The following is a 24582-nucleotide window of genomic DNA, read 5'->3' on the forward strand; positions in this document are numbered from 1 at the left end:
CTGGGCATTGGAGCAGTGGCTCCTTGGTAATCAGAACTGCCCCTGCCACACTCAGCAAGGGCAGGGGTGTGATGTGGGAGGATGGGCCAGGACTTTGCCCAGGGGCCTCTGGTGACAGGTCCAGGCCTCTCCCCACCCTTGCCTCGGCCCCTGCCCTGGCCTCGCCCACACTGGGAACCGGGAGCACAGCTTTCTGTGCCAGTCCCGCTGTGCCCCAGGCACTGGGGGCTGGCCTTTCCCCTCACCTCGTTGTTCCAAACCGGTCTGTCCAGCTGTCCACCCTACGGAGGGAAGCCTCCCACCCCACCTCAGACACCCCAAGAAAGCCAGAGTCCAAACACGTGTACCTGTGGGAAGGGAGGATTTACTTGCGGGGGGGATGTCACAGAAGTGGTTTACAGTGGTTCAGGGTATGGCGGGGGGGGGGCATTCCCGAGGCTCAGGCGTCCCCAGCCACCTCAGGGTGCTTCTGCCGCAGGTGCTTGTCCAGGGTGGCCCGCAGGCCGAAGGGCACGCAGCAGTGGGGGCACTCGAAGCGGGGCCCATCGGGCCCTAGGCCGTGCATGCGGCGGTGGCGGTTGAGCTTGCTGCTCTGGGCGCAGGCGTAGGAGCAGAGCTCGCAGGCATAGGGCCGCTCGCCCGTGTGCGAGCGCCGGTGCACCGTCAGGTTGCTGCTGTTGGTGAAATGCTTCCCGCAGTACTCGCAGCTGCCCCCGGGCCCGGGCCCCCGGCTCTTGCCCACTGGCTTTGGCGTCTTCTTGGGCGACGTCTTCTGGCTCTTCTCGGGGTTAGCTCTCCGCTCCTTGGTGTCTGCTCCCCAGCCGTCACCACCCGGGCCCGCCTGAGCCCCACCGCCAGGAGCCCCGGGTTCCTGGAGCCCTGCCGTGGCGGCTGCTCCAGCCCCCTCTCCGCCCCTGCACGGGAGGATGCTGGCGGGGGCGGCAGCATGGGCGGCCGGCTCCGGAGGGGCGGCAGAGGCCTGCTCCTGACTGGCGTCGGCTGTGCAGGGGCTCTGGGGCCGCAGCTGCCGATGGGTCTTCTTGTGTCGGTTCAGCTTGCTGCTCTGGGCGCAGGCGTAGGGACACTGGTCGCAGGCGTAGGGCCGTTCGCCCGTGTGTGAGCGCATGTGCACCTTGAGGTTGCTGAAGGAGCTGAGGGTCTTCTTGCACACGGGGCACGTGGGGCTCCGCCGAGTGGGTCCCACCCGGGATCCCTTGGCCTCGGCTTCTGGCCTTAGCACTGCCGACACGGCCGCGGCCACCTCGGCCAGGCCCAGCAGCGGGGCCTCCGGGGCCTCGGGTTCCGTCTGGTAGATGGACAGTCCGTGGTCCCACTGGGCGTGGCGCAGCAGTTTCCAGGCTCCCATGAACTGTCGGCCACAGCGGAGGCAGCTCAAGGCCTTCAGGTCCTCGCGCTCTGCAGGCAAAAGAAGGGCCAGGGGTTAGTGTGTCAGGCAAGTCAGAGCAGTTGCACTTCCCAGCTCCAGCTGGACACCTGCTGGGGGAGAGGCTCTATTCCAGGAGCTGAGAGGCAGCAGTAAGAGGCGAGAGGCTCCCTGCCCTCGGGAAGCTGGTGTTGAGAGAGGCAGGCGGGCAGACAGACAAGAAGCAAGGAAAATCCTTGCATTGGTGATGAGTACTTGGGGATTTTCTTTGGGTTTGAAAAATCTTCAAGAAAAAGTTAAAAGAGCAGAGTGATGGACGGGGGTGGGGGTGGGGTGGTATTTTATATTGGGGTCGGGAGGGCCTTGCTGAAGAGGTGACCCAATTCAGTGTGCTAGGCACCTGCCGGGCTCAGCTGCCTCTCACAACTTTCCTTCAAGACAGGAAATAAGACCGCCATTTTCCAGGGAAAACTGAGGCAAAGAGACCTTTCCCCAAGGTCACACAGCTAGGAAGGGGTGGAGCTGGGGTTTCAACAGAAATGAGGGGTTTAATAGTAAAAACAGCTCTTGATAGCTAAGTGGGTTTCTGTGTCAGGCCCCAAGTCCTGGGTCCCATGCATGATCCTTAGCCTGCCTTACAGAGGAGGGGGCCAAGGTCTAAGTGGGGAGAAGGGTAGCAGCCACCTAGAGAGGTGGGGTGGGGGTAGTGCGCTAGGTCCCCCTCCCTCTGCATGGAACCCAAATTGAGTCTTCCAAATCAGATGTTTTCTTCCGACCCTCCGGTTATTATCAGTAAGGTACTGCCTGATCCGTTTGCCTTTATGTCTTGGATGGGGGTGGCTTTCCTGATGCAACACCAGGGTCAAGCGCAGAGGTAGGGGTTGGAGAGGGTCAGCCAGGCCTGACTTCCAGTTGGCTCTCCTGCTCCCTAGCTGTGTGATCTTGGGCGAGACATATCCCTCCCTGAGCCTCAGGTTCCTCATCTGCTAGAATATGGGGGTCCTAGGGGTCTTCTCCCTTTGAGACGTGCTATGACCTCAGAACGAGCTGAGAGTTCTGGTGCATCAAGCCTCAGTAAACATTAGCTGAGGTGTCCACAGTTCTCCCAAGTCCAAGCATCCCAGAGTGTATTGTCCCAATGATCCCATCACAGCCCTTCCTTTGCCCACCAGGCCTAACTCTACAGCTGAGCCAATCATAATTCCTCCTGCCCTCTTCCCACTACAGGACCCTCTCTGCGGCCCAGCCCTGAATCTAATTCCATTTCTCACAAATCCCAGGGGCACGTGGTCCAGGGGCTGGAAGCCCAGAGCTGTGGATAAGCCCCACAGTCAGAGTCTAGTCCCAAGTTAAGGGTTTTAACTCCTACCCAAGGGGAGGAACCCAGGTGTCCACACACCCAGGACCTGGCTCAAAACAGGGGCTTCCCAGCATGCAAGGCTGGGAGATTCCATCAGGGAGAGAAGCCAGAAGCCCCTTCCCTGGCTCTGAGCAAATGCCCAGCATCTCAATCAGAAGTGATAGAGGTGGAAGGGGGTGACGACACCCCCAGTCCAGCTGGCCTCTGCTCCCCTCCCCCAGGCTGCTGCCCTCCCCAGAGGTCCCCCCTACTGCCACACGGGTCCAGCCACCTGGCCAGTTATTTCTGTCCAAGGGGAAGGAGAAGTGAAACCAGATTGGGGGTGTGTGTATGGCAAATCCCCAGACCAGTCTTCTGGGGCTGGCCACACCCTGTGGGTGGCCCTCCTTCCCTGCCCAGCCCCCGCCCTCACCCACCCTCCTCACCACCACTAGTCTCAGCCCTAGGACAGGGCAGGCCCTGGCCACGCCTAGACTGCACCCGGTGGGGAGCCAGAAAGGGGAAGTAGTGCTCACTGCCCCGCCGGTCCAGCTCAGCCCCTTCTCCCACAGGAAGCCAGGCCCTTGAACTTGACACCGGGGACTGCATCCCGGCTTAACTCACCTGAGCCCTGGCAGGGGCTGGAGCCTCTGAAGAGCTGACAGCCCAGCTTCTTGTGGTCCATGAAAGCAGTGATGGCCTCCAACGGGAAGGTCTGCAGGCAGCGGCCGCAGGTCAACAGATCTGGGTGTTTGTCGGTCCACGGCTGGCGGTCTGCAGGGAGGAAGCGGGTGGTGAGCGTGGGGTGGGGCCAGGATGGGGCCTGGGGGTTCCGAGGAAGAGGGGAAACCCGAAGGTCAAAAGGGGGGCTGGAGGCCAGGACCTGGTGAGGAAAATAAGGCAGGGGCAGGATTGGGGGGGGGGGGGCGGCGGGGGGTAGGTGCCCCGAGAAGGAAGTCCCACCCGAGAGAGAGGGGAGGGAGGCGGGCCCGGGGCAGGGGCAGGGGGCGCTCACCGGGAGGGCTCGGGGTCAGCGGCGTCCACGGTGCCCACTGGTTGCGCAGGCCGAGGGCGTGGATGAGGCCGCCGGCGAGCACGGGGCCGGGGGAGTGGCGGGTTTCGCCCTCGAACCGCCCCGGCGCGGGCATTTCCTTCGGCTTGAAGGGCCCTAGCCCCGGGGCCTGTAGGGGCCGCAGGTCCGGCTCGGGCTTCACATCGATGACGAGGTCGGGCATCTCCATCTCGTCGTCTGAGTTGGCGGCGGGCGAGGGCTCTAATCGGCGAGGCATGCAGCCGGCCTTGCGGCGGGACATGGGTCACGGGCAGGCGGACTGGCGGGCGGAGGACTCGCGAGCCGTGCGCGCTCAGACCGAGGCGCCCAGGTGAGTGACTGCGGCGACCCGCGGCGAACTCTTACACGTGCTGGCCCGGCCCGTGGCTCCGCCCACCGAGGCGGGGCCTGACGGGAGAGGACTGCCCCACCCTCAGCCAAACTTAATCAGGACCATGCCCCCTGCGTTTCTCTAAGTGATCAAATCTTAAAGCTCATGAGCTCACACAACCAAGCAGAGAAACAGCTATTCCCAAATCCCGTTTTCGGGCTGGCGGAAACTGAGGCACACGGTGCCCACACACCCCGCCAAGCGAGAAAATGGTAGGGGCCTCGTTTCTACCTAGGTGCCTGATAGTAATCTGGTCTATTCCATGAAATGCATTACAATAAAAATTCCTCGGGCAAACACTGACTGAGCGCCTACTGTGCGCCAGGTTCTGGACTAAGCACTGGGGATGCAGCAGGATACAAAACAGACAATAACCCCGGCCTCATGCAGATTATTCGTTCGGGGAGACAGACTCTCAACAAGATAACTGTAAAATATAGAGTGCCTGCCATGACAAGTGCCACAGAGGGGAAAAAAAAATTCTAGGAAAGATTATAAAGGGACAGGATTACTGGGGTGGGGGTGGGGGTGGGTCCACAGTTTCCTCGCCATGCCAGGCCTGTGTATTGAAGGAGTTCTGTATTGATTGAGTTCTGTGAGAAAACGAGGTCAGCTCCAAGGGCATCCTTTGACCACTTTAAAGTCTTTGGGTTTTCTGAGACAGAAGCCTTGGGAGGGTTTGAGCAGAGGAGGGTCGTGGTCATATACTTTGTGCTCCTAGACGTGGAATCGTCATTAAAACCAAAGAGCCTACTGTCTTGCCTCCCTCCGCGGGGGCCTCCTCGAACTTCCCTCCTCAGAGCTGCTCTCTCTGATCACTATTTGAAGTGGCATCAACACCCTGCCCCACCCTCCAACCCTGCAAGTTTTTTTTTTTCTTCCTGGCACCGACCACATCACGACCTAGAGCTGTTTGTGTACTGTCCCCTTCCCCCAACACAAGCCCCCTGAGGTCAGGGCCAGGGTCAGTCTGCCCCTGCCTGCCGTGTCCCCAGCCCAGCACCGAGGGAATTTCACATGCTAATCTCCCAGAGTGCCGCTGCAGGCCTGAGGGTTCCTCATATTGTTATTCAGGTCTCAGCTCAATTGTCCTCCAGAGAGCAGAGGACCTCCCTGACCACAGGATCTAAAGTAGCCCCACCCTGCTGAAGGCCTTACAATTTACACTCCATGACCTCCATCTGTCCCGAGTTCCCTCCTGGGCCTCAGGTTTCCCATCTATTACTTAAAGTGGCTTCCTCTTCAGTGCCACCGCCCCTGACCACCCAAGCTCCTCCAACCCTGCCACCCGTTATCCCACTGCTCTTATTTTATTCCTTTCACATCCTTGTCAAGCCCTGAAGGATTTTGTCGATGTATTTGTTCATGTAATAACCTGCTGTGTCCTTCAAAGCCTCCCTAGAATGTAGGTTCTGAGATGGCAGGAGCCAAGTCCATCTTGTTCACAAACAGAGGCCCGAATCGTTCGTAGTTCAGTTAACAAATTGTGTACTGAGCTCCTGCTACGTGCATTCTTTCAAAAGATATTTGCAGAGGGTCTGTGTACCAGGCACTGGGTTTCGAGGATCCAGTGGGAAGCTGAGGCCCACAAGGCCCCTGCCTTAGTGAAACCGTGTGGAAGAAGTGAATTCGGAGCCCAGAGGAGCGAATTTCCACCTCAGGCCAGACATTTTGCCTTTCAGGGCTTCAGTTTGCCCCTGTGTAAGATGCGGCTGTGGGGAGGGCTGCAGGACAAAGTGACCGCCTCTGGTCTCTCCCAGCTGCTGCTCTCCAAGGCTGTTTTGCCTGGTGCTTGGCTTCTGAGAGCATGATGAAATACGGCAGGTGGGGTTCGGACTGGAGGTGAGGGGTAGGAGTGTGCACGTGTAGGGGGACGGGGGTGCAATCTGCCGTTAACTCAGACGGGAGGGGCCTCGATTTCTTCTCCTGTAACATGGGGATCCTGGACGTCCCCACCTCGCAGACTGAGATCTAAGCGCCGGATCTGTGCTGGCTTCCGAGCCCGCGAGCCCGCCCGTGACCACGTGGGGCGCCGGCGGCGGCGCGGGCGGAACCCAGGCTCGGCGGCTCGCGGCCCGCCCGGGCCTCTGCAGCGAGGGCGCCGGCGGAAGTGAGGGGCGCCAGCCGCCGCGGACTTCGGTGAGTGCGGGCGCGTTGCTGGTGGGTCGCGAGCACGTTCCCGCTCCCCGGCCCCGGCCCGCGACGCCCACTCGCGTGCAAGACCCGGAGTGGCGGGAAGAGGCGGGTCCGCGCCTGCAACGCCGGCTGCTGGGGCGTTCTGGTCCCCGAACGCCTGCACCCGGGACTCTGGTTCCGAACGCAGCAGCAGAGACATTCCCGCGCCCCGGGTGGGGTGGGGTGGGGGGTGGGGCGGGGCGGAATGCACCCCCTCGGGAAAATAATAATGACGATGGTAATAACAGTAATAACGGCTTCAGTCTTCAGACTCCCTCCTTTCCTGGAGTGGAATCGCTCGCCTAATCTGAGCCGGGAGGTGGGAAGAAGGTCCAGCCCCGGGCGGAGTGGGGAGTGGACGCCTGAGGGCCGGGAGGACCTACTTAGAATAAGAAAAGCAGAGCGATGGGTGGCCAGGGCGGAACCGAAAGGAAACTGACCGACCCAGTAAGCGGAGGGGGGCGGGGGGGACGGGTCAGAATTCTGCGTTTGGGGTCCAGATCCTCACGGGAGGCCCCATTTAGCTAATTTGCATCCAGACGGGGCCCGCCCATGGGGTGGGTGTCGACTGGTCAGTATCTCGGTTAATTAGGTCTGGGGTCTTTGCTGTTAAACTGGTAACTCAGCTGGTTCCTTACCAGGCAACCGAATGGTTAGCTAAATATTTTTCTTGAAAGTGAGCACTGATTCCCCAAGGACGGAAGTCTGTGAATCTCCTGTCCCTGCCATTGACCCAGGTGATGGGCACTTTAGTTTTTCTAGTGGGGAAGGGGTTTGGACCTTCTTTCCTGAAACTTGGGCAGGAAATCCTTGGCTTGGAGACTGACAGGATAAAGGACTCTCAAGCTTGGTCACCAGGGAGACTGGATAATGCTTGCTTTTGCTCTCTTGGGCACACCCTATGTGACCTTTCTCAAACCAGTTTCTTATCTGGTCACGCCTTGCCTCTGAAACCTCCAACGGCTCGTCTGCTCTGGTGGCTGAAAAAACTGCCCTTTTGCATAGGGCAGGGGTGATGGCCCTGACTCTGTTATCAGACCAACGTGGGTTTGCTCCCTTTTCCTGCCATTCACAGGCTTGCACCCAGTAAATGATTTGGCATTGCCCAGCTTCAGTTTCCTCTTCGGGAAAACGGGGATTGTACAGGTATGACCAAATCTTTTTTTGTTTTTCCTAATGAGGAAAACATGACTTACACTGGCCCACGTTTAATTTTGTTTTATCCAGGGATTGAACATAACTCTTTGGTCACTTGAATAATTCCCATCAGTCCTTCATTAAGTACTAGCCCCAGAGAGGAGAATATTTCCCCTTAAATCAATCAAGTGCTAACCTAGGTTGGGACAAAGCCCAGGGGAATGATGACCCTTGACTAAGCTGGAAATGCAGTGGTACAGATATATTAGAAAATGTATATATCCCTTAATCTCATTCACAGCCATAGTGGTGAGATAATGAAAATGTAGCAATCCCATTAATCCCATTCGTGGTGGTCTTGCCCATCAGGCAAAAACCTGGGAGTCTCCCTTGGCACTGCTTAGTCCATTAGCAGATAATAAGGGCTCTCAACCCTCAAAAGAGAGCCTAATCCAATAACTTCTCCTCACCCCACCCCCACTTCCAGACACCATCGCTCAGGCCACTACGTGTGGCTTCCTCACTGGGCTCCCTGCTTCTCTCTTTGCCCCTCACAGTCCATTCTTCGTGCAGCAGGCAGAGGGATCCCGTGAACACCAAAGTCAGACCCTGCCCCTCCTCTGTTCAGAACCAGCCCCTGGAGAGACCCAAGTCCTCAAGGGGCTGCACGTTCTGCCCTTGCCCCAACCTCCTGCACACTGTGCCTCCTTGCTGTGCCTCAGTCTCCCTTCCATGGGCTTTGCATCTGCTGTTCCCTCAGATTGGAATGCTTTCCCCGAGATCTGCACATGGCTCAATTCCTCATTTCATTCCGGTCTTGGCTCCAATGTAACTTTATCAGAGAGATCTTTCCTGAGCCCCTTCCTGGAAACTACCTCTTACCCTCCAGGCAGGGCCAGGTGTCCCCTCTGGGCTCATGAGCCCCCCTGGCTCCTTCATTCCAGCCCTGCCCACTCTGGGTCATCATTGTCTGGAGACCCAGTATGTATCTTCCACTGGACTGTGAGCCCAGAAGGGCCAGGCCCAGCTCTTTCACTCCCCGCTGTGTCTCTAGCACCACCCAGCATGGGCCAGGCACAGAGCAGGCACTCAGATAACAGGGGCAGCGAATCCTTCCACGAATATTTACTGAGTCCCCCTCCATTGCCAGGCCCTAATTGGGGCTGGGGATGAAGTTGTGAAGTAATCAGACATGTCCCTTCTCTCAAAGGATTATTGTTATGTGGCAGAACAGACAGCACATAGACAAACAAGTAAATGCATATTGTAAGGAGGTGATGGTGCTGTGAAATAAAAAAGATACTGTAGGGTGAAAGGGCTATTACTTTCCTCCCTGTAAAGTTGATATTTGAGCAGTGACCTGAGTGAAGTAAGGGAGGAAGGTGAGCCAAGTATCTGGAAATATATGTATGTCTCCCATATGGAAGAGGGTTCCAGCCAGTAAGAACAGCTCACGCAAAGGCCCTGAGGCAGGAATGTGCTTGGCATTTTCAGGGCCTGACAACAGAGACCAAAGGGTAGAAGGGCAGTTCAGAGAGGTGATAGGGCCTTGTAGCCATTGACTTTTGCTTTTGCGCCGGGTGGGGTGGGAGCCATGTAGAACTCTGAGCAGATGAGGGGTGTGATCAGACTTAGTTCTAACAGGAGGATCCCTCTGACAGCCATGTGGGGAACAGACTGGAGTGAAGGTGGAGGCCAGGAGCCCAGTGTGGAGGCTACTGAAATAGTCCAGCTGGGAAGTGATGGTGGCTGGACCAAGGACAGGGCAGAGTAGGGGTGGTGAGAAGTTCCAGGATTCTGGATGCACTTTTGAGGGTGAAGCTGACAAACTTGACTGAAGGATTGGATGTGGGCGGGAGAGAAAGCGGAGAGTCCAGGATACCATGGGATGTCCTTTGCCTGTATAATCAGCAGCCTCCCCCTGAAAGATTTTCCCGACAGCCCTAGGAGGTCTTTTTTTAATGTTTCATTTCGCAGATGACCAACCAGAGCAGGGAGGCTGCTGGTAGAGTTGCAGTGATCTGCGCAGACCCCTTGTGGTGAATGTGGGAGGGCTGGGACCCACCTGCTGCCCCCTAGTCCACGCCCCCGCCCCCATGCCATGTGGTGCGCTGTGGCCTGCCACTGGTTCTTGTATGGCTCGAGAGCTGAGAGTGGGTTTTGCATTTTTAAGTGGTTGGGAGACTAAAAAAAAAAACTATTTTGTGGAGCATGAAAGTATATAAAATTCAGTATCAGTGTCCCCATAAGTAAGGTTTTATTGGAGCACAGCCGTGTTTCCACGTGTTTCTGTGTTGTCTGGCTACTTTCCTGCTACTCTGGCAGAGTTGAGTAGTTGTGACAGAGACCCTGTGGCCCACAAAGCCTAAAATTTACCATCAGGCCCTGTGCAAAGATTTGCTAACCTCTGCTATATGTCTTGCTAATAAGATTTGGGCCACCCGTGGGGGTGTCCGATCAGGAGGACTAGGCAGCTAGTTACACGGGCTGGGAAAGGTCCTGGTCAGGGACAGAAAGAGGTTTGGGGAGTGGGTGACAGTAAGGCTAGGAGAGGGAGTTCAGATTCCTGACAGAGGATCAAACATTTTTTTAAGGGATGTGGAAGCATTCTGATATGTCCCTTCCTTTTTTAAAACTAGAATTTCAAGATTCTTTTGAAAAGGTTATACAGATTCAGAACAGATTCAAATTCAAACAGAATTCAAAAGGTAAAGAAAGGTGGACAGCTAAAAGCCTCCACCCTGGGCTCTCCATGGGCTGAATGACCCACGTGTGTTTGCAGTGTTTTTGCTTGTTTATTCGTTTTTAGGCCAAGCGATGTGGCTTGCGGGATCTTAGTTCCCCAACCGGGGATCGAGCCCTGGCCCCCGGCAGTGGAAGCAGTGAGTCCTCACCACTGGACCACCAGGGAAGTCCCTGCTTGCAGTTTTCGTGGAGACTGTCAAACTGCCCCTCTTTAAGTGTCCGTGAGGCTGTGACTGTGTTCACGTGTTCAGTAGTTATCGTTCCCACCCTCTACCTATTTGTCTGCCTCGGTTCTCAACCAGAGGTGATTTTCTTTTTGTCCCCCAGGGCATTTGGCAATGTATGGAGATCTTTTTTTAAAAACATGGCTTTATTGGGATATAATTCTCCTACCAAGGTATTTCCAGTGGAGACATGTTTAGCTGTTGAAACTTGGGGTGGGGGTGGGGGACGCCACCGGCAGCTAGTGAGCAGAGGCCAGGGATGCGGCGAAAACCCTACACCTATGCACAGCACAGCCCCCCAGCAACACGGCAAAGAATAGTCCAGGCCCAACTGTCAATAGTGCTGAAGGTGAGAAACCCTGGTCCATTTCTCTGCAGGATCCATTCTTGCAAGGAGCTGACAGCTGAGCTGCAGAGACAGGAAGAGCCTCACAAGAAAAAGGACAATCCCAGTCACCCCTGTATGGTGAGTGGTCCCGGGATGGGACCCTGGGTGCCTGATATGTGTCAGTCACTTCAGTTAATCACTTCAGAGAAGAGGGAGGGATGCAGCTGCCTGAAACTTAGACCCTGCTCTCTCCTCCTGCCCACAAAGCCAGCATCTCTCTACATGCAATCAGCATCAGTGCTGACAGGGGAGGACAAATTAAGAGTTTGGGATTAACATACACACACCACTGTGTATAAAACAGATAACCAACAAGGACCTGCTGTACAGCACAGGGAACTCTACTCAATATTTTGTAATAAACTATAAGAGAAAAGAATCTGAAAAAGAATATATATATATATATTTACATATATATGTATGACCGCATCACTTTGCTGTACACCTGAAACTAACACAAATTGTAAACCAACTATACTTCAATAAAACAAAAACAACCCCCCCAAAAAACAAAAAAAAAAACCAAAAACCCACAAGAAACCCCCAGACACCTCAGTGCAGTAGCGTTTAATATGTTCCAGGCAAGTTCTAAACTTGCACATTTGTTAGGTCATTTAGTCCCCGTGACAACCCTGTCAGGTTGGTCCTCTTATCACCTCCATTTTATAGATGGGGAAACTGAGGCACAGACCAGTTAAGCAGCTTACCCTAGATCATACAGCAGTACTAATACGAATACAGTTGTTATTCAGTTGTAACTAACTTTTATGGAGAACCTAGTACGTAATAGGCCCTGTCCCACGTGAGCCTGTTGAATTCGGATAACAAGCAGAGGTGGCCGTTGCTGCCATTTCTCTACACATTGGGAGAGGAAACTGTCTCTTCCTTGAAATCACCCAGCTATACAGGCCTGGGAGCTCAACTTGCACTCCATTCATTCCAGCAGAAACAGTATTTATGGAGCCTGGTCTCTGTGCCACTCAGTGTTCAGGAGCTGGGGCTACAGCAGTGTGAAAAAAGCAAGGTCACTGCTTGTGGGGAGGCAGGCATCTCTCAGGGAGAAAGACCATAAGCAGAAAAATGAATAGACAACGTCACATGTAGGAGTGGTGTGTGCTGCAAAGAATGAGGAAGCCAACTTGGATGGAGGTGGCTGAGGGGTAGATCTTGAAGCCTGGGTAGTCAGGGATTGGGAGAGGAGGTACAGGCAGAGGGAACTGCAAGTACCAGGGCCCACAAAGAGAGTGTGCCAGGCGAGCTTGAAGCCCAGCAGAGAGGCCAGCGTGGCTGGGTGGAGAGAGTAAGCGTGGCGCGCAGCGAGGGTGCTGGCGTGATGTGGAGCACTCAGGGCCTTGAGGGCTGTGGTGAGGACTTTGGCTTTGACTCTGAGCAAGACGGAAGCCAGGGGAAGGCTCCAAGCAGAGAAGGGATGTGATCTGACTCAGGCATTAACACGGTCCCTCTGGCTGCGTGTGGGGACAGACTGGCAGCGGGTGAAGGTGGAATCAGGAGTCCAGTGAGGAGTTGACTTCAGTAGTCCAGGCAGGAACTGATGGTGTCTGGACTGAGACATTGGCAGTAGACAGAGTGAGAACTATTAGGTTGTGAATATATATATATATATGTATATTTTTTTTTATTAAAAAATATATTTTCCCCCCAAGCATTCTTCTTTCTTCTTCTTTTTTTTGGTAGAATGTCCCTCAATTTGAGTTGCCTCACGATTAGATTCAGGTCCTCCGTTTTGGGCAGGAATAGCACAGAAGTGGTGCCCTGTCCTCAGTCCAGCACATCAGAATGCACGTGGTGTCTGTTTGTCCCATTACTCACATGGTGGCTTTCATGCCTAAGTTAGGCATTAGTGTCCACAGGGTTTCTCCACTGTAAAGTTACTCTTTAGCCTTTACAGGGACTACCTTGTGGGGAGGTACTTTAAGCCTTTGTAGATCTCCTGGACCTTCTCAAATGTTCATCCACAAGTTTTCGCAGCCATTGATCATTTTAGCTGCCATTGTATGGTAAGGATTTTTCCCTCGTCACCTTTTATTTATTTCTTCATTTATTTTTTTATAATAAGTATGGACTCATGGATTTCTATTTTATTCAGTGGGTTATAATCTGTAACTATCATTATTTTGTGAATTGTCCCAGATTTGGCCCTTTCAGTCCGGCTCCTGTGTGACTGGGAATTTATTTGGAAGATAGCATTTCCTAATATATTGGACGGGCTGTGTGTGAGAGAGGAGAGGAGAGAGGTCAGGACTTGTTCTTTCAGCAAATAAAATATGTATTGCCAGGGACTGGGGATAAAACTGATAAAAGCAGTGCAAGGGCCCTGCCCTCATGGGCCTCATGAGCGGTGGTGCCAGTTCCTGGGAAGGGGGTGACTAGCAGAGGGACGGCGCGGATTTTAGGAGGGGGACTCAGGAGTTGCGTTTTGGACAGCTTAAGAGGAAATGGGATAGAGAGGCCTCTGCTCCCAGGCCTCCGTCTTCCGATAGCTCCACACTCCCCATAATGGCTCCCTGCTCTGCTTCTTCACCCAACAGCCACGATAATGCAGACGCCACTGGCCATTCCTGTGCCTGTGCTCCGGCTCCCCCGGGGCCCCGACGGCTTGAGCCGTGGCTTTGCCCCCAACGGACGCAGAGCCCCCCTGAAACCAGAGGTTCCTGAAATCCCAGAGTCTCAAGAATCTCGGGAATCCCAGGAACAGCGGGCCCGAGCCGCCCTTCGGGAGCGCTACCTCCGCAGCCTGCTCGCCATGGTGGGGCACCAGGTGAGCTTCACGTTACACGAGGGTGTGCATGTGATGGCCCACTTCGGAGCCACCGACCTGGACGTGGCCAACTTCTACGTGTCACAGCTGCAGACTCCTATAGGCGTGCAGGCTGAGGCGCTGCTCCGGTGTAGTGACATTATCTCGTATACCTTCAAGCCATAAGGACATTCTCGTGCTCATCTTTCTGCCTTGGGTGTAGCCACAGTCTCCCAGGCCTCCGTATGCTCCTGAGCTTGGACCTCTGGGCGCCAGAGAGTTCAGAACTACTTGGCATTTTGAGCCAAGCTCCAAGCAACCCCAGGAGTTATAGATCCTGTTGAAAGGAATGCTCTACCTCATAGAACTCTGAACTCTACAGATATACGGGCCTCATGCCAGTTCCTGAAGATTTGGGGTGGAGGGAGGGAATAAAGGAAGGCAAATTACCTAGTGGGAAATTGTCTATTTAAGAGGCTGCAAAGTTCGGCCACCCTGGAAATGCTCCTCAATACTCCCCTCCTGCCAAAGAACCAATTATCCCAGGAAAATTTGCCTCCTGTGTTTTTTTTTGGTTTTTTTCAAATGTACCCTATAGAGATTGAATCAGATTTAGGGAATAGAAGTGTGGCTATCCAAGGGCTGAATCTCCTGGAGCTGGGCCAGGAAGGGGAGGACATGTTAAGGGAGTGGGAGGAACTCAGATAAAAGGGATTGGACCAACGTTTGTCTCTGGGAACGGCTGGAGTGACCTGGATGCCACATTTGGAAGACTTGGACTTGAATTCTTTTTCGGATGGGCTGGAATGTCCATAGCTTGCATTGGGTCACATGGTCGCCCACAAGGGCTACTACCCCCATTGCCTGGCCTCTGGGTGGGTAGATTCGCTTCCCCCGTCCTTGTGGGGAATGGTCGGGACTGGTCGGACCCTGTGTGGCAGCACCATTGGGAAAAGGCAGAGGATTAGGGGTTTGGGTGAAACTTTGCCCCTTCTCCATTTCACCCCCAGCTGTGGAGTGTGGCTGTCCATATTACTCGCTTTACTTCGGCCCGTTACTAGTAGTCTTTCAGCAGATTTACTTTTATCTATTTATTTATTTTTATTTATTTATTTATTGGCCACGGCATGGGGGATCTTGGATCCCAAATCAGGGATCAAACCAATGCCCCCTGCAGTGGAAGCACAGAGTCCTAACCACTGGACCACCAGGGAATTCCCTCAGCAGATTTACTTTCAAAAAGTAATTTCTGCCCCCTTTGTAGTCCCATCAATTTAAGAATGTATATGGAGGGACTTCCCTGGTGGTCCAGTGGTTAAGACTCCTCAGTCCCAGTGCAGGGGTCCGGGGTACCATCCCTGGTCAGGGGACTAGATCATGCATGCCATAACTAAGACCTGGCACAGCCAAATAAATAAATATTTTTTTAAAAAAAGAATGTAAATGAAGATTCCATTAAATGTAGATGAGATTTGCCTTGTTCGTCTTCAGTCGTCAAAGTGTGGTGGCCAATGAAGTTGAATGAAGCAGGTGGAAAGCCTCAGCTCGCATATGTCCATTCACAGCGCTACCTCTGGCGACTCCTGGGCCTAGCATTCGAGTTGCCTCAGCAACGACGTCCCTTGCGCCTCCCCATATCCCCTTTTTTGGTTTTAGCCCCGCCTTCCCTGAGTATTTTGGCTGGGCTGCGATAGCGTGGAGAAAGTGCGGATGCGAATACTAAGCGACTGAATCGAGCCGTTGTGGGGCGTGGCTTGAGTTCGTGCTAGTTCGCTACCGGCTCGGTGATCTGCTTGGTCCATCACCCGGTATTTTGGTTGGTAGATTCGTCCCTTGATTTGGAATTTCTTCCTTCGTACAGTTTTCAAAAAAACTTAAATCAGGTCTATGAGATTCCTTATGGGCTCATATTTCAGTTTTTAAATTTAAATTGGATTTTATATAACTCCATCCACATACAGAGGGTTACTGACGAAATTGTAGTCTGCAAGTGGAAGGCTAGAGACTAACCAGTAACTGGGGACAGGCTTCGTCTTCAGGCAGAAGATCCCACCTGTACTCATATATTCAACACAGCACCTATCGCTTTTCAAGTTCTCCATCCCTTTGCTTCTCTCCTTATCAGTTGGCCTAGCCCCAACAAGCAGGTGTTTTTATTTCTATCAACTCCACTCCCTTCTCCGTGCCGAGCTCGTGACGAATGTGTGACAGCCTAAACATGAGGTATCTAGATTGAAGCGGGGAGGCGGGGTGGGGGTGGGGTGGGGGTGGGGGTGGGGTGGGGGTGGGGGGGCGGCTCAGGTTCGCGCTTGCGCGCTGCTCTGGGAGACGGCGTCCACCTCGCCCCGCCCCTCATATTCTGCAGTTCCGGCTCTGCAGATTCACTGCTCACGTTTCTTTTTGCTGTGGCTCGTTCTGCCTTTTGTTCCCCCCTTTAACAACGCACGAGACAACTCTACCTGTAGATAACTTAAATCAGTTTTGTGCTTCTCTGGGTACGCGGTGGGCTCACCGGGCCCTAACGAAAGTGCGGCCGCGAACGAGCAGGCGCACACGGGGCTCGGGGGAGGCGCGCTCGAGCTCCCGGCGGCGACGACTACGACGACCAGGAGAGCGGACAGAGGCGGCGCCTGAAGCAGTGGCTGAGCCCATGCCCCGGGACGGCGGGAGGGCCCGGAGAGACGAGTCCGGGGCCCGGGGCATGTCCCCAGGGCCCCCGTGAGGAGGCGGCGGCGGCGATGGAGGTCCCGCCGCAGGAGGCGCCGCCCGGGCCGGGCGCGGACGGCGAAGCCGAGGAGGCCCCCGCCGAGGCCCCGTCTCCCAGTCCCGCATCGCCCCCGGCCGACGGGCGCCTTAAGGCTGCGGCCAAGCGCGTCACGTTCCCCTCCGACGAAGATATCGTGTCCGGAGCTGTGGAACCCAAAGACCCCTGGAGACACGGTAGCTACGGATGGAGCGCGGGGGCGGGCTGGTGGGGGCCTGGGAGTCGGTGCAGAGCCCGGCCCAGAAGTGGCGCTAAGTAAGTTGCACGTGATGATGGTTTAAGGAGACAGTTGTCAGTTTAGAGCTGGAGGGTGTTAGAGGGGGGGGGCTGTTGGGTTGGGAAGGTGAAAAGTAGCTGCTTTATGCTACTCCCCCCTCCCCACCCCAAGGGACGCTGAAGGTGATCGTTTTAGGAATTCGAACGGTGAGCAATCGGAGAAAGTTTGGTAGCTTGGGAGATTAGGAGGGCGGTAGCCTGTTGAGTTTATAGTTCCCCCCGGAGAAGGATAGAGCAGTCAGGGGAGGAAGAGTGGGTCAACACTGACGCTGAACGGACAGTTGGAGGAGTTTGATGGGCCCATGAGGACGGAAAGAGGTTAAGTTGCCGATCCACAAGCCTCGGGGCAAGGGGTGGTCATGTGGCTCGCTTCCTTGGCTGAAAGGCGGAAGAGGAATAAACCTGGACTGTGGCTGTAGAGGAGTCAGTAAATCCTGGGGTTGGGAAAAGGGAGTCAAGGTAAATAAACTTGCCAGAAGAGTAGCAGAGTTGGTGGTCAGTTTGGAGGTGGGTGAGATAAAGGAGATTTTCGATCTTGGCATTAAGAAAAGTCACTGCGTGCCTCCTCTTCCTCTCCCAAAAAGAAAAAAAGGGAAGCAGAGCATTGTCAGGCATTAGGAGCAGAGGAACTTTGGAGCCTAGCTCTAGGAGGGTCTGTTCTGTTGTTGTTGTTGTTGTTTGTTTTTATTCCCCTGAGAAAGCATTGGGGAATTGGAGTTACCGGTCAGTTGAAGGTGAGAGCATTGAAGGAGTTTGATGGCTTGAGGTGTGGGGAGAGAGAGCAAGTCCTTGGGCTATAGTCCTGGAGAAGGTTGGCTCAGTGTTGGAACTGAAAGGGCAGTTGGAGGAGCGTGTTTTATCCATAGGGCTGGGGAGGTAGAAAGTCGCTCCAGAGATGGACGGCAGTGTTGAGTCCTGGACAAGTCTCACAGTCTTGCTGGGATGGAGCCCGCGAAGAGAGGGATCAGCCTGGCCCCGGCTCTACAGAAGTTGGTCTGTTGGCCCTGGGGAGAGAGGAGGAACTGCTGCTAGTCTGTGGGCAGTGGAGGAATTGGTGGCTTTGATGTGAAAATGGGAAATGTAGGAACTGGAAGCTGAACACATGGGGAGCCACCATGAATGCTGTCTTGGCCAGTTATTGTTAAAGACATGGCAGTTAATTTAAACTTCTTGGCCTTGCGAGCCAGCCCAGTCCCTGAGCTCTGGGCCCCAGGATAGGTGGGCACTTTGGGATTGGAGCGCTTGGGGGACTAGGGCTGAGGAAGGGAAAAGTCCGAATGGGCGCTGGCTATAGCATGGTATCCAGTCCAGGGAGCTCAGAAGGGGGAGAGACCTGGAGAGGCAGAGCAGGATGGTGACGAGCCATAGTTCCAGTTCAATCCTGACTCCTATTTACCCAAAGCATGACCTCGGGCTGGGTACCTAACTCCTCGGAGCCTCAGTTTTCCCACCTGTAAGTGGGTGAGAATACCCATGCCACAGGGTTTCAGAGAGAAGACTAAAAAAGATTGTGTGTGGAAAGTGATTGGCCAGGATGAGCCTTCATAGAGATGCAGTTATTGTTGGTCATTTTAGGGGTGATGTTAGGTGCTACCGGTCATTTTAGGGGCCAGCCTAGAGGAGTTGGTTCACGGAGCTGGGCCAGGATGTTTCTCCTTCACAGACTTCCAGGAGAGGTCCAGAAAGGGTGGTCTGTTTGTGGGCTCGGGGCAAGGGGGAAGGGAAGATGTTCCGTTTGTGGGATGGAGCATTGTGGTGGGGGCAGTTGGAAAGTCTGGCACGGGGTGGGGTGGGAGTGGGGGAAAGTTTCTGATCTGCAGGTTCCCAGAAGAGGAACAGCTGTGTGGTACCAGCTGTTAGTCTCTGAGGAAGACATTTTTCCTCTCTGAGCCTCCCGTTTCTTTCTCTGCAAATGGAGGTGCTAATTTCTACCGTGGAGTAGTCGTGAGGATTAAATAAGACAGTCCTTGTAAGTTCCTGTCACATAAATAGCAGCTGCTGTTATCCAGGCAGATTCAGTCTGGTTTTTTTGTTGGTTTTTTTGGTCTCTCATGGGCGGTTGTGGAGATACAGTGAAGGAGTTTCGGGGGGGGGGGGGGGCAGGGGGGAGGGAGCAGGCAGAATGTCCGCAGAGTCAGTTGGCATCTGGCTGGGAGGGGTCGAGAGGATGGTTGCTGACTGGTCTGCCCCGGGTAAGAAGGGGTGGAGGCGGCGAGAGCTCACAGGCGGGGCAGTTTCCCATTCCTGGAAGTTAAAGGAGGGTCAGCAGGACTGGTCTGAACTCACACCGAGGAGGAGTCCGTGGGTTTGACGTGGAGAGGTGATGACCTGGAGAAATGGATTGATTTTACGGGCTGGGCGAGTTGGTCTGTCTGGGCCAGGGAGAGGGGTTGAAATTTGCCTGACAGTGAAGGAGTTGGGTGATCTAGGGCCCCAGGCAGGGGAGGGGGTCATTGATGAAGTTGGTGAGTTTGGATGATGGGATGTGCCGGGCTTGGCAGTGCTGAGGCGCAGGTGGCTTCCCTCTGTGCCTGGGGAGGACCGTGGAGTTGTTGGCTGGCCTGGGACTGAGGGAGGTGGAGGCTTGCCTGGCTGTGGGAAGTTGGGCCAAGGGGCTGCCTAGTTGAGGGATCCAAGGGTCTTGGCTGGGGGGCTTCAGGGATTGGTTGGCTGGGCTTACAGGAGAAACAGGAGATTTGTTGGAGTTGATCTATAAGCTTTGGGAAAGCACAGGGGGTGTCATTTGAGCTGTGGCCCTAGTGGGAAGGATGAGGAGGGAGTCATTCCGGGGCCTGCTGTGGTGACATGACCCCAAGGCCAAGGGTGAGGGAGGAGTTGGAAGATCTGAATTGGAGGAGAGGTCCTTCAGAGGCTGTTCTTCCATCACAGAGTTGGGGAAGTGTCTGGGGCCAGGAGGTGCAGGAGCGCCCCCGGGCTGGGAGCAAGCAGCCACTAGAGGAATCGGGGCCACAGCACAGGGCACCCGTTCAGCAGAGCCTTGCCCTGGGAAGAGAGCTCAGCCAGGCTGGGGAGGAGGAGGGCTGGGACTGGTACTAGGTGGTGGCCCAGCTGGGTGGGAGCCTCTGGAGGTGTCCGCCTGAGGCGAGAGCCCCATCAGGCCCTGTCAGAGGTCATGTGTTGGGGGATTCCTGGAGGCCAGACATCTGAAGGAGGGAGATGGTGCAGGAGGGTCTCGGGCCTACAGAGGCTCTGACCCGGCCCAGTGCTCAGAAGGGCCTTCCCTGGCTCTTATTTTCCTCACTGCACTGAAGGCTGTCTGCTGTTATGATATGTTCGTTTCATGTTGGTGGTCTCTTTCCCTGCTGGAGTGGGAGAGTAGACACTGTCCGGCCTCGTTTCCACTCAGCCACTTGAAAGACACACGGTGATCATGGTTGAATGAGCACCAGGGGCATACATGCAGCCATTGTGGAAGGAGTGAGGCCAGGCCAGACCTGGGGTCCACACAGTGGAGCGTGCTTCCAGGCCAGCGCCGGCCGCAGCCTGCTGTGGCTCCGGGAAGGCATGTATTCTTGCTGAGCCTGTTTGTTTCCTCATCTGTGAAATTGTGGTCCCTGCCCTGCTGACCACCCAGGATATCTGAGTGGATGGGCTGGACCTGGTGGGGCAGGGTCTCTGCAGCAAGCCAGCTGCCGAGTGGAAGGGAAGTGAAGCTGGGGAGGAGGCTGCCTCAGTCCCGCCAGCGTGGGCACGTGTGTGCGCCGCTCTCCCTGGGCGGGTAGAAGTAGGCGCCAGCGGAGGAGGGGCTAGCCTGGTGCATCCCCACCCCCACCCCAACCCCCATCCCGTGGTGGGAGGCCCGGAGGTCCCAGCTCCTTTGACAGCCAGGGCCGGTCTTGTACCAGAAACTCTTCAGACCAAACTGCAAGGATGACCTGAGGCTCGGCTGTCTCCCCGGTCCCAGCTGAACGCCGCGTGGGGAGGAGACACGGGGTTTGCAAGGCAGGCATCGGAGAGCACGTGACACCGGCCACAGTCTGGGAGGCTGTCTCCCCCTCCCTCCAGTCCTGCTCATGACTCATTCCCCACTTTCCCACTCCCTGACCTCCAGCCTGTGGAGTCTGTCCTGGAGTGGGGGGAGGGGAGTTTTGCCCACCAGGAAACTCCTCATGTGAAGTGGAGGTGTCTGCAGGTGAAGGGGGCCCAAACGTGCCCACCTCTGGCCACCCGAGCTTCAGGGGTGGGGTGGGGACAGTGGCCATGATGTTCTTAAATGAGGATCAGAGAGGATGGAAATGCTTTACTGTTAATCCTCATTGAAACCCAGGCTGCAAATTTAGTCCTTGAAACTGGTTTGACAGGTGGAAGGGTACCTGTCAGTGGTGGAAAGGGGCTCTCTTACTAGTTGATGGCTTGTTTTAGCCTACGTGGTGGGTGCTCTTGCTGGGAAGTAGGGAGTGGGGTCGTGGGGGCGGCTTTGGAGATTTCCCTTTGGGCCCAACCTCACCTCCTACTGCTGGCGTTGGCACGTAGACTCTGCCGTGTGACTTTGGGTGATTTGCCATGTGACTTTGGGTGATTGTTCTCTCTGTCTGTGATTTCTCTGTCTGTAAAATACAGCTGACAATAGTACCTCCGCATAGGGTGGTGAGGATTAAGTGAGATGACAGTGTCCTCAGGCAGCTCGGTGGGTGTCTCCCTGCTCATTCCCGGCACTGACAGCCTTCCGCCCCCACCTGCAGGCCCACCCTCGTGCGGTGCTGTCTCCCCCAGCGTTTCCCTGCTCAGAAACCTGCTGTCTGTCCCTCAGAGGCTTCCTCCTCCGAGATGAGTGCCCCAGCATCCCTGACACAGATGATCCTGTCTGTTAGAAGCTGGGTGACTGGGCAAGTTGCCTGACCTCTCTGAGCTGAAACTCAATCAGTCTGTCTCAGCCCCCCACCCCCAGCCTGAGAGGCAGCAAGGGCACCAAGAGTCTCGACTCCAGGTGTTAGCTGCAGCCCCTTAGACGCTGGCCACGACTGTGGACAAGTTATGGCTGCTTGCGGAGCCCTGGCGCCCCAGCCCTCTGCCCTGTGGGGACCCGACTGTGTGGATGGGCCTGCGGAGGGAGCGCCGGCTCCACCAGCCAGGCCCTCCGCGCCCTCGGGTTCAGGTGGGCTGCCCTCCTTACTTCCACCTCCTGGTGCTTTATTTGTGTTCACATCGTGTTTCCCTCTTCAAGGGCGAAGACCGTGAAAATCACCGCTGTGACCTCTGTCTGGCGCCCAGGAGGGCTTGGGCGCAGAAGAGGGGGCGAGTGGCCCGGGAGTGTGGCTTTCTGTCTGATCTCACGCGCTGCCCTGGCACTTGGGAGAAAGCTTCTCGGAGGAGTTGATTGTCCTGTGCCGGGATGGGGCTCTCCATCAGTGCCCCGAGGAGGAGCGCGGGCCCCACGCAGCAGGCTCTCGGCACACAGTCATCCCCGGGGCTCAGCGGAAGTGCGAGCACGTGTTTCTGGGAGCCGGGTGTCTCCTGTCTCTCACAGGCGTTTGGCTCTGAAAGTATTAAGAACCATGGAGCCAGATGCCCCAGGCTGGACTGGCTGTGACTGAGACAGCTTCTGGGAATGGAGGCCAGGAATCTGCGTTTCTAGAAAGCTCCCCAGGCGGCCAGGTTTGGCTGTCCTTCTGCTCAGGGCCCCTGATTCAGCTCAGCCACTAGGCACTCAATCCCAAGGCTGCCTTCCAGACCTCAGTTCAAGGGTGGCTGGGGTTGGCCTCATAGTCTTGTTTTAGAGCAAACTGAAGTGTCTGACTTGTGGTAACTGCAGAAATGTGATTTGGGCAGGCAGCCTGCCCTGGTTGAGCATAGAGGGGCCCAGGCCAAAGTCCCTGCTCTCCGGGTGACCCTAGTAGTCACCGCACATTGCTCCCACGTGCCCACCGATGGGCTGAGTGTGTATCTCAGTTACGTCTCCCAGCCACCCGGGAGGTGGGTACTATTCTTTCTGGTTTGTAGATGAGGAAGTAGAAGCACAGAGAGGTGAGGTCACTTACCTGAGGTTGTCACAAAGCCAGGCAGTGTGGAGCTGGGATTCAGACCCAGGCAGTCTGACTGTGGGGCCTGCACTCTCGCCCCTGTGTCCCAGCTGTGTGAGCTTTGTTAAGTTGCTGCAGCCAGTTCTGCGTGCTGCATAGTTTTTTCATCGTGAACTCATAACGCTTTGTAAGACGGACGTGACGATTCCAGCCTCACCGTGTAGTGCAGGGATGAGAAACAGACTGAGTGAAGGGCTCAGCTGGCTGGCACTCAGGATGGGGTTGCCGTGGTCCTTGGACAGCTCCGGAGTCCTGGGAGGTCCACGCTACTTTTCTGTCCTCAGCATCGGGTCCTTATTCTGACCCTAGGCCCAAGTTCCTCCTGTGCTACCCAGTGTCGTTACATAGTAGGTGCTCAGTACGTCCCGGTTGAATGAGTGACCAGCCTCTCATTTAGTGAATGCCAGGTTTGGGGGTCCAGGAAGAAGACAGGCCTGGCCCTGCCTCCATGGGGGTCACAGTTGAGTGAGGGAGACACACAGTAAACAATTCTAATCAAACCAGGGTGCCCAAGACCCCGGCTGGGAAGAGCTCATGGGCTGACCAGCAGGGCAGAGGTGGCCTCTTAGAGGAAGGGCCGTCTCAGGCCTAAAGAAATCACTGGAGTTCGCAAGGTGAGGAGCAGCTGGAAGGATGTGCAAATGGTTGGAGGCAGAGAAACTGAGTGAAGCGCATCCTAGGGAGAGAAGAAAGTCAGTCTTACTGGAGTTGGAAGCCTGGAGGTGGAGGCAGGAGGGTCGGAGGTGAGCTTGGAGAAGGCGGGAAAGGACGGCCCAGATTGGGCCTTGTAGGCTGTGTTAGCCTGAGGGCGGCGGGCAGCCAGCAGAAGGTTTTAAGAAGGGACGTGCCTTCTGTTTTTAACAGAACCTTCTGGGAGTGTGGCATAAAGAAGGTGAGACCCAGGCCAGGGACCAGGGAGGTGGCCGTGGGCCACGAGCCCGTAGGCTCTCGGCTTCGTGTGGCCCTGCGGGGCTAGTAGCTGACATCTGACACCTTGATGTATTCACCAGATTTGTCTGAACCTCCCCCTCCCCCAGAAGGTTTTGCCATTGCGGTGTTTTCCCTAACACTTCCCAGGTGACGGTTTCCCCCATCCATTCCCTCCTTGGGTCTCTGAGCTCTGCGCCCACCCTCACCCCCGCTGGTTCCTCCTGCTCGCGGATGCGCGGGTGGGCCGTGGGGGCGCTGTGCCGTTGGGTGCTTGCACTGCCTCCCCCGGTGTGACCTCCGCAACTGGCGTCACCTGTAAAGGCCTCTTAGGTCCCACACTTCCCGGATCCAGAAAGCTCTAAAATCTCACCCAGGCCCTGCTGGGGGTTTTACATAATATATCAATAGTAGGTATCCTGTCACCCTTCTAAAAGCCAGGAAATTCTGAATTCTGAAATACGTGGCCCAAGTTTCCAGTAGGAGAGCATGGAGCCCCCAGGGGGCCTGGTTCCCGTATCTGTGGCTCGGTAGTCACAGGAGAGGCAGCCCAGGGCTTGGGCTTTGGAGCGCGCTGGTGCCAGTGCAGCTCTGCCCTGAGGCGGTCGCCCAGCTCCTCTGTCTCAGTATCCCCATTTATATGGGAACTGAGCATTACCTTATTCGGAGCTTGGGAAGCGACTGAACCAGTAACTAGCTGTTACAGGCACTCAGTAAGGACTTACTAGAGTTGAATGGGGTTGTGTCCCTCCTGAGCCTGCCTGGGCTCCCTCCTCTCTGAGAGCAGGCTGACTGTCCCATGACCCTGGGCTGAATGGGACAGGCAGACACTCTGCCCGGTGTGAATTCAGCTGCAGGAACGTGGGCATGTCCCAAAACCTCCCGGTGTCCCCATTTGCTCGTTTGTGAAGCCATTTTGGCAGACGAGGAGTCTGTTTCAGAGGTTTCTGGCTCTCCGGGAGGAGCCAGGCCCCGGGCCTTC

At 55.6% G+C, this 24582-nt stretch overlaps 3 protein-coding genes across 16 annotated transcripts in view; 2 read left to right on the forward strand and 1 right to left on the reverse strand.

The window, feature by feature from the left end:
- Window positions 1–358: 358 nt before the first annotated feature.
- Window positions 359–4091, reverse strand: ZNF296 (zinc finger protein 296). Its single transcript, XM_057712759.1, has 3 exons — window positions 3739–4091; window positions 3348–3497; window positions 359–1416 (listed from the first exon to the last, which is right to left on the reverse strand). The coding sequence occupies exons 1-3, from the start codon at window positions 4034–4036 to the stop codon at window positions 440–442; spliced, it is 1425 nt and encodes a 474-aa protein (XP_057568742.1). The 5' UTR covers window positions 4037–4091; the 3' UTR covers window positions 359–439.
- Window positions 3248–14923, forward strand: GEMIN7 (gem nuclear organelle associated protein 7). 14 transcript variants are annotated; one of them, XM_057712764.1, is made up of 5 exons: window positions 3248–3457; window positions 7416–7486; window positions 10117–10526; window positions 10825–10912; window positions 13384–14920. In XM_057712764.1, exon 5 carries the CDS (start codon window positions 13392–13394, stop codon window positions 13776–13778), a length of 387 nt encoding a protein of 128 aa, XP_057568747.1. In that variant the 5' UTR covers window positions 3248–3457; window positions 7416–7486; window positions 10117–10526; window positions 10825–10912; window positions 13384–13391; the 3' UTR covers window positions 13779–14920. The 14 variants fall into 14 exon arrangements, 8 of the variants coding, with proteins under 8 accessions (XP_057568747.1, XP_057568750.1, XP_057568751.1 ...); XR_009049754.1 differs by lacking the exons at window positions 3248–3457; window positions 13384–14920 and adding an exon at window positions 3466–6304 and having other exon boundaries at window positions 10117–10185; window positions 10287–10359; XM_057712760.1 differs by lacking the exon at window positions 3248–3457 and adding an exon at window positions 3666–6304.
- Window positions 14924–15989: 1066 nt separating this feature from the next.
- The window catches only part of PPP1R37 (protein phosphatase 1 regulatory subunit 37), a 41567-nt gene continuing 32974 nt past the window's right edge, over window positions 15990–24582 (forward strand). The window contains exon 1 of the mRNA XM_057712206.1: window positions 15990–16532. Within this exon, the coding sequence (XP_057568189.1) occupies window positions 16331–16532 (202 nt within the window). The 5' untranslated portion in view covers window positions 15990–16330. The remainder of the gene's footprint in view (window positions 16533–24582) is intronic.

The sequence above is a fragment of the Hippopotamus amphibius genome, chromosome 16, assembly GCF_030028045.1.
Source record: "Hippopotamus amphibius kiboko isolate mHipAmp2 chromosome 16, mHipAmp2.hap2, whole genome shotgun sequence".
Taxonomy (NCBI): Eukaryota; Metazoa; Chordata; class Mammalia; order Artiodactyla; family Hippopotamidae; genus Hippopotamus; species Hippopotamus amphibius.

Bases quoted from the DNA above. Each gene is read 5' to 3' on its own strand.
- ZNF296 (XM_057712759.1), bottom strand. From the start codon at position 4,036: ATGTCCCGCCGCAAGGCCGGCTGCATGCCTCGCCGATTAGAGCCCTCG. The intron at 3,498-3,738 runs GTGAGCGCCCCC...TCCTCCCTGCAG, and splicing joins GCTGACCCCGAGCCCTCCCG to ACCGCCAGCCGTGGACCGAC. The intron at 1,417-3,347 runs GTGAGTTAAGCC...TTTTGCCTGCAG, and splicing joins CAGCCCCTGCCAGGGCTCAG to AGCGCGAGGACCTGAAGGCC.
- GEMIN7 (XM_057712768.1), top strand. From the start codon at position 7,431: ATGATTTGGCATTGCCCAGCTTCAGTTTCCTCTTCGGGAAAACGGGGA. The intron at 7,487-10,824 runs GTATGACCAAAT...ATTTCTCTGCAG, and splicing joins GGAAAACGGGGATTGTACAG to GATCCATTCTTGCAAGGAGC. The intron at 10,908-13,383 runs GTATGGTGAGTG...TTCACCCAACAG, and splicing joins GGACAATCCCAGTCACCCCT to CCACGATAATGCAGACGCCA.